Source organism: Tenrec ecaudatus, chromosome 5 (genome assembly GCF_050624435.1).
Source record: "Tenrec ecaudatus isolate mTenEca1 chromosome 5, mTenEca1.hap1, whole genome shotgun sequence".
Taxonomy (NCBI): Eukaryota; Metazoa; Chordata; class Mammalia; order Afrosoricida; family Tenrecidae; genus Tenrec; species Tenrec ecaudatus.
In genome coordinates this window covers 10150116-10158603 of record NC_134534.1, presented here as the reverse complement: position 1 = coordinate 10158603, position 8488 = coordinate 10150116, and the positions used below count along the sequence as shown (strand labels likewise).

Below are 8488 nucleotides of genomic sequence, written 5' to 3'. Positions count from 1 at the left end.
GGGTCACTGGAAATGCAAGCTTTCTCCTTACAACTCTGTGATTTGGGATGGGGGGTTTACCTTCTGCTTCTTAGAACTCACTGATTTCTAAATTCTTTGTTTTGCAGTTCCAAATGTTTCCGAGTGTTCTAGATCATTAACAGGTAAGAATCCAGTAATCAAGGAGGGATGAAGTAAACTATGCCTGGAGAATGGAGAGTGGTCACAGAGGGGAAGGAGATGGGGTCTAATTCATTCTGAGTGAGTGAGAATTTTCCTCTCTCTTTCCAGAAACGATAGAACACCATGGGTCAGGTAAGCGGGTATAAGTTAATCCCTCTACTGTAAGACTTTACACGCAGGGCAATCCCCAAAGCTCCACCTGTTGGCTTTGCTGATGACGCCAAAGACATTGGGATCTGGTCTCCTGGGCAAAGGGTGTGGTGGTGGAGAGGAGGGCATCAGGGAAGATGGGGACGGAGGCTTTGAAAACCACGTGTCCTCTTGAATGAAGAAAACTGAATTTCCCTTTCTCTTCAACACAGGATACACTCTGCCAATAGGTGAGTGTGGTTTCAGGGAGGGAAGATTGATGGGATGAGCAGGGCAGGTGTCCGCTGCCTGTGTCTACCCAGCCCTGTGGCTTTTGCTCTAGATTCCTATGGAATGAGCAACAGCCAGGGAGACTAAAGACCCCACAGAAAGGGTCTGGGGCAGCTGGAGGAGTTGAGAGATGGACGGGATGGGAGCAGGAAGGCACTAAGGTGCAGGAGGCAATAAGGAGGTAGAACTCTGAAGTGTGGCAAAAGCCACCGGGGGGAATGGGAAAGGGAGACCATCAATCACTTGCTGTACTCTCTCTAGGAAGAATAGAGGAACCCCGTTCTCAAAGTGAGTGTGTGCTCCGGGACAACCTGCGTGGGAAACCACAAGCCTGAGTATCCCATAAACTCACACCATGGAGCTCTAGTTCCTTTTTTGCCTTTGTCTGCATCCCATTATTCATTTATTCCTTAGCGCATCCATGCAGGAAAAGTTTACGCAAAGGACTGAGCAAAAGAGATTCTGGGCACAGGGAATATAGCGACAAACATTCTGAGCACAGGGAGGGGGGACCCACGACAGTGAAGAACAAAACCGATCAGAAGGCAGGGCTCTTCCAAGCTTCCATTCTACTCGTCCCTTTCTCAGCAGAGCATGTTGAGGTGACAGAACGTCTCTTGGAGGGGCAATAATTGACCACCATCCACCTATGGATTACCTTTCTCTTCTTTTATTATTACAAAAGCATTATTGTAACACTACGTGTTACCAGTCAACATTTATTTTTACTTTTACAATTCAGTGACACCAGTCACATCAATCATGTTCCAGTGCCTTATTTTACATCATCATAACTATAAGCTATGGTGACATAACAATAAGGATAGCTCATGTATGCCAGGCACTACCCCAGTCACATTACACACAGGAACACACTGAGTCTTCACGATATGAAACGAATACAGCAACCCATGTGCAAACTGAGGTCAGCAACTGAAAATCTTACCGTTGAGTCAAGCACTAAAAAACAAAACTGAAACAAAACCAAACTCACCGATACTGGAGTTGATTCTGACTCAGAGCAACACCATAGAGAACAGTATAGAACTTCTCTCTGTGTTCCTGAGACGATAACACTATGAATAGAAAACCACATCTGGTGGATTTGAACTGCTGACCTTGTGGTTAACCGCCCAAGCCAGAACCCAATCTTTGGTTGAATAACTCAATGCTTTTCCTGACATTTCCCATAAAGGATACTTGGTTTTGTCTTCCATTTCCAAGGACCCCTTTGAAAATCTGCACCTTAACCTCCCCGTGTTCCACCCTCAATGCAGACATGTGACACTGTCCCTCTTTCTATCCTATTGTGACATCTCCATGCCCCGGATTGGGCATCTCTCACAGAAACACTTGGGGTCAGCCAGCAGCTAAAGAGCTGAAGGAGCTTGGCTCATTTTGAGGGAGAAGGGCTGATGATCCCAGTAATGTGCTACTCGGTACATTGTTCCATTTTCTGTTTGCCTGTGATCTGTGGGGGCAGATTTCAATCTTCTACAAGAGGAGATATGCAATCAAATGAGTGCCTTGGACAGCGTCCCAAGAAAACTTCGAGATACCCTATTCTATAGCATACTGGCTATGCTCAAAGATGGGGAGGATGTTCAAAATCTTATGGATCTGGTAAGGAGAGCAGCCAATTGGTGCACAAGGGAAGGGGGTGGGGGTGAACAACACAGAGGGGACAGACTTAGAGATATGGATACCTAGATACATGGGGGAGAGGAATCGAAAAACACCAGAGGAATAAAGTTTGGTCAGAGATCAGAGGTTCTGGTTCCAGGGAAAATCACCAGGGCCAAACAGTACAGTCCCCACGTGATAGACATCCCCTGGGGAGAGGGAGGATTCTCGGCTTCCACTCACTGTTTATTCATTTGTAGATCATAAACATAATGGGAAAACAACATGTAATGATATTATTGTTGTCATTGCCAATAATACTCATGTCCTCTAGCTGAAAGAGAACTGCTCGGGTCATTTGGAAGGCCATGGTGGCACCATCCTAAATGAACTACAAAAGAATTATGAAGATCCATGGGCCATCCCAGTGCACTGCATCCTTTACCTGCTAGAAGCCATAATGGGTGAGAGTGATTTTAGGGGGAGGGAGATTCACAGGCTGGAGCCCCGGGCCCTTGAACAGCACGCATTAGAGGCCACATCCCAGAAGCCCTTCATATGCCATGATTTTTTTCAACATCAAATCATGCCTGTCACAAAGGGCAGGAGGGCTTTGTGCAATAAACTGTTACATGCCACAGAAGCCTGAGAAGTACAAAGCGCCTGGCTTATGTCCATCCGGGACATCATCGCAGTGAAGGATCATAGCGCAATGGTTAATAGATCTGAAGACGGTTGTCTAGAGCTGAAGGAAGACTTCCTGTGGTTGAGAATTCGGCCTTCCAGTCTAACGGGTTTCATCCCTCCCCATCAGTTTCCCTCACTGGTTCTACTAGTTCCCCAGGGACCAAGGACCATGTGGATTCATCACTCTCTTCCCCAAATGTCTCCCACCCCAGTGCTGACTGACATCCAACATGACCTGCTCGCTCAGTCCATGGAGAGGAGCATCCTGGCCCAGCAAAGAGAGCTGGTAAGGGAGCCCTTGGGCTAGCAGACAGGGGAGGGGGTAAAGGAACCTAAGACAAGGATGATTCTGAGAATGGCAGGATGCAGCTCCCCCTGGAAGGGATGATGGGATCCCAGGGGTTATGTAAACCCTCTGCTGCAGCCTCCAAAGGGAGGGCAGGAAAAAGAGGTGTGAGAGGACCTCACCAGGGCCTGGTTCCCCTGGCAACAGTTCTAAATTAGTCACAGGGATGTAAGTCCTGCCTCAGGAGCTGAAGAGAGACAAGTCTGACTGCCGCTTTTACTCTCTCTTCTACATTTTGCTCTCTGTTTCTCTCCCCATAGAAATGTATGTTGTTACTAGATGTCCCTGAGTCAGTGCTGACACCTAGCACTGCTGTAGACAACACCACTCTGCCTGGTCTTGCCCCATCCTCACAATGAGTGTGTTTTCAGTCCATTGTTGCAGCCACTGAGTCAATCTGTCTCATGCAGGCTCCTCTTCTTTTTCTCATCCCTCCACTTAACAAGCACCAGGTCCTGTTCCAGGGACTGGTCTCTCCTGAAACATGTCCAACGTACGTGAGATGAAGTCTTGCCATCCTCACTTCTAATGAGCATCCTGGTTGTATTTCTTTAAAGACAGACTTGTCTGTTCTTCTGGTGGTCAATGGTACTTTGAACACTCAGCATTAACACTGTAATTCAAATGCATCAATCCTTCACCGGCTGTCCTGATTTACTATCCAGCTTTCACATATATATCTCACTCAGTTGAAAGTTCCATGGGTTGGGTGAAGTTTAGGGCTCAGAGACATCTCTACTCTCAGCACTTTAAACAGGTCTGGTTCAGCCAATTCACCCAATGCAATGCATCCTTTGGCAATTTTTGACTGTTGTTGGCATAAGAATTGATGATGGATCCAGTACCCTGACATCCGGGACAGCTCAGTCCTTTCTGTGTTTGATGTGAAGGGTCTTGATCCTGTGATGAGGATTGTGGTATTCTTTGCATTGAGTTACAATCCATACTTAAAGTGACAGTCTTCCCTTTTCATCAGCAAACGCTTCAAGTTCTCCTGACTTTCACCAAGCAAGCTTGTGTCATCTGCACGTCACAGGTTGTTCATTAACTGGCTTTCCTCCAATCTGATACCACATTCTTCCTCCTATAACCCAGTTTCTCGGATAATTTGTTCAGCTTACAGATTGAATAATTATGGTTCAGGGACACAACCCTGAATGTTCAATGACTCCCTCTTCATGTAGAGGTTCGACATGAGCACAATGAAGTGTTCCGGAATTGATTGATCAATGACTCCCCACTATGTAGAGGTTCGACATGAACACAATGATGAAGTGTTCCGGAATTGTTTTCTTCTCCAGATTGCCCAGGGTTCCTTACACAAAGTCAAATGCCATTGCAGTTGATAAAATACAAGTGCACCCCGTTCTGCTCATCTCTGCTTTCAGTCATAATTCATCTCGTGCCAGCAATGATATCTCTTGTTCCATGGCCACCTTATAATCAGGCTTGGATTTTTGCATCTGTATCATGTTTGAATTATTTGAAGAGAATATTATTTGCATGTGATATTTAGTCTATTGTTCAATAATTTCCACATCTTGTAGAATCAGCTTTCTTTGAAAAGGATACAAATGTGGATCTCTTGCATTTGGTTGGCCAGATCGCTCTCTTCCAAATTTCTGGGCAGAGACTGATGCACGCCTGCAGTGCTGCGACGGCGTGTTGAAACATTCCCATTGCTCCCCGTCAACTCCTCAAGCTCTGTTTGGGTCACAGCCTTCAGTGTAACTTGAACTTCTTCCTTCTGGACAGTGGATTCTTGCTCATATCTACCTGTTCATTCAAAATGTTATCAACACAGAATGTTTTAAGCCCATACCATAGGGTCCATTCTGACGTACAAAAACTCTACAAGGGTGTATCCCCCAAAGTGGAATTTTTTCCTATTTTTTCAAATCTGTGTATTTTTTTTCCAACACAAAACACCCTTATCACCTTCAAATTACTTTCCATTACACTTAAAGCATTTGTCAAATCTGTGATTCCATTCATGGAAACATGTTCAAGCTCATCGGTTTAGATGGCAGACAGCACCTCCCTTATTTTTTTTGTCACATCTTCTATATCACCAAATGACTGTCCTTTCATATCCTTCTTCATGAAAGAAAGAAGTATCACAGAGCGCGTTCCGGTGAGGAAGGTGTGTGGGGCCAAAGAGGCCTGCTGTTTTTTTTTGTTGCCAAAAACTAGCACAGTGAGATGGCTGTGTGGCAGGAGCATGGTTGTGGTGGCAAAACCAGTCACCTGTCTGCCGCAAATCAGGCCCTTTTTGTCACACACTGTTAAGCAATCTTTTTAGAACTTCTAAATTTAACTGTGTGACCCAGTGGAACGAACTCCAAATACAATTAAAGAGGATATTTTCATCTGTTCGGAGTGTTGACGGCCATCCAGAATGAGGTTTGTCATCAATCAACATTTCACCTTTTTAAGAAAATTACTCATACACTTGAGTTTTTCCCATAGCACTGTCCTGTCCACTGTGCTGAACATCACAAAAAAGTTTCTGTGGCATTTTTCCAGAGTAGGAACCCAAAATTCACAGCTGTACGCTGTTCTCTTAAATTGGCCATTACATAAAAGGAGGTTCAAGTGAAACTGCTTTTATGAAAAAATGCATGTTGACCAGAGAGAAGCATCCCAGGAAACGCCACCTGGTGCACTGACTCAGAGTGAGTTGCCTCAATTTTGAATTTGGGGGAGGTACCTTCTCATATATATATATTTTCTGAGGCTGGAAATCTTTATGAGAACTTAATGCCTCCCATTTTATTCCTGGAGCTGCATGATTGAACAACTTGGGGTTCATAATAGAACACCTGACATTGCCAAGTGCACTCCCAAATTTACTGATGGAATCCTTTCATCTAGCAATTCAAGGTTCGGTATTTTTCCTCAGTTCTTTCGACCTATGTTTTGCATACTCTTTCTGTTCGGCAATGAGTGCACATTTAATTCTAATACTTTATCTTTGCAAGCTTCCTTTGAGTCACTGTACCAAAAAGAACTGGTGGACAGTCAATCACTTCTACAGATATCATCTGATCAAGAACTGAAGACTTTGAGGGGAGAATCCAAGCTGCGCTCACGGCAGTATGCAGAAACGTTTTGATTCAGCTACTTCACTTCATCATTTCTTCTCTTTCATTTTTGTATCATCAAGAGGGAATTTCAGACTCTCCTTACACATCTACTTCGATTCTCCCCTCTCTCTTTCCTCCGTCTTTTTATTGACTGTTTGCTTTCTTCATCTATGATGTTCCTGATGCCGCCCCACAGCTCATCAGTCCTCACCTATGGGTGTCCACTGGGTCAGGTTTGCTCTTGAGATGTTCTCTACTTACATGGGTACATGCTCAAGGTCATGCTTTCGCTCTCATGAGCTTGCTTTCATTTTCTTCAACTTCAAACTGAACTTACATATAAGAAATTGATGGCCTTTTCCATAATTGGTTCTGGACCATAAGAGTGATGATGTGGTTTCTCATCAGATGTAGTCTATTTGGTTCCTGTGTATTATTCCATCTACTGGAACCATGTATACAGTCTGTTTGTATTACTGAGACATTATTTGCATGAACATGTCCTGAGCCTTGCAGATTTGTAGACTATGATTAATATCTAGCTTGATCTCTATCAGCAAGGCCACATTGTTCAACTACTCATCCTTCCTCTTTGGTTCATACTTGTGCATTACATTCATCAGGAATTATCAAAGCATCTTGATTACTTTGATCAATTTCAGACCGAAAGAGTTCCTCAATGACTTTATCATTGGCTGTTTGGGTTTGTGCATAACTTTGAGTAACAGCTGTGTTGATTAAATTTCCATATAGGTTTGTAAATATCAACCTATCACAGACACCACTGTGCTTTCAGATAGATCTTGAAATGTTTGTCTTAAGAAATAATCTCACGCTCGATTTTTTAATTGACATTGCCCACATAGTAACCATATGTCTGTCTGACTCAGAACAGCACACACTATTCCATATTGATCTTATGGATTCCATTTTCTTTCTTACTACTCCAGATTTTCCGAGATGCATATTTCATACACCACATTCCAATGATGAATGGATGTCAGAAACCCTTTCTTCTTATTTTGACTTGGGCTCATCAGCAAAGGAGGGTCCCCAAAGCTTCGTACCATCCAAGTCATGAAGATAGAGTCTGCTCTAGGGAGCCTTGTTCTGAGTAACTTTCAACCTGAGGGGATTACCTTCTGATCTTCTATCAGAAAATGTTCTTCTCATAGGTTTTCAGTGGCTGCGTCTTCAGAAGCAGGTGACTTCTCCCTTCTTCCTCATCTGCCTTAGTCTGAAAACTCTGCTGCAGCCTGTCTACTACCTGTGACCCCACGGGTATTTCAATGACGAGTGGCATAGCTCCCCACATGACAGCAACACACAAGACACCACAGAGTGACGAGTGCATATTAGAACTAGACAAACACACACACATGAGCACAAATATATGCACTCACATATATACATGTATAGAATTTCAAACACTGATATTTGTTCTGCAAACTGCATGTTGCTGCCAAGGAGCAAGAGTTCTACGAACTTGTCCAGTATTTCATGAATCGAAAGTCATGACCAACATAGGACTCCTGCTTCCCCTAAAAGCAAATCTTTTGACACAGCCCTCAGTTTTTTCAGAAACCTTTTCCTCTTTGCCTGAAAGGCCAACCTGTCCATCTGACCCTGGTTTCCTAGGTGAAGAGCATCCTGCAGCCAAACTTCAAATACCCCTGGTGCATACCCTTCACCCTCAAGCCCGAGCTCCTCGCCGGCCTCCACGATGAGGAGCTGGACATCACCTACGGACTGCTGGAGGAGTGTGGCCTCACCATGGAGCCACACAACCCCAGATCCACCTGGGATGTGGAAGCAAAGCAGCCTCTCTGTTCCCTCTATGGGACGCTCTCTTTGCTGCAGCAGCTGGTTGATCCCTAAGTCCTGCCTGAAATACGCAGTCAGTCCAGAAAGGCCTAGGCCCTCCACAGACCTCTGCTGTGAGTGCCTTCAGTGGATTCAGGAGACGTGGGACCATGCCTATCTGCTTTGGGGGAGAGACAGAGGTTGACTAGAAGATTTGAGGGAACTCTCTGGAATCAGGGAAACACTCTGTATCTTCATACAATTTATAACACTTATCAAATATATTAAAATTTTGAGTATTTCACTATATTTAGATTTTGCTTCCAAAAACTGTACACAATTCATAAACCATCTTGAGCAA

The 8488-nt window shown here is 44.3% G+C and overlaps 1 protein-coding gene across 1 annotated transcript; it reads left to right on the top strand.

Moving 5' to 3' along the window:
- The first annotated feature begins 800 nt into the window (after positions 1-800).
- GSDMC (gasdermin C) lies at positions 801-8202 on the top strand. Its single transcript, XM_075550533.1, has 5 exons — positions 801-870; positions 2066-2205; positions 2540-2669; positions 3105-3178; positions 7963-8202. Exons 1-5 carry the CDS (start codon positions 801-803, stop codon positions 8200-8202), a joined length of 654 nt encoding a protein of 217 aa, XP_075406648.1.
- The last annotated feature ends 286 nt before the right edge of the window (positions 8203-8488 follow it).

What these genes read in the sequence shown, in the direction of transcription:
- GSDMC (XM_075550533.1), top strand. Translation starts at nt 801, where the DNA reads ATGGGAAAGGGAGACCATCAATCACTTGCTGTACTCTCTCTAGGAAGA. An exon ending in AGAGGAACCCCGTTCTCAAA is followed by an intron (nt 871 to 2,065) that starts GTGAGTGTGTGC and finishes CTGTGGGGGCAG; the next exon opens with ATTTCAATCTTCTACAAGAG. An exon ending in CCTGCTAGAAGCCATAATGG is followed by an intron (nt 2,670 to 3,104) that starts GTGAGAGTGATT and finishes CTCCCACCCCAG; the next exon opens with TGCTGACTGACATCCAACAT.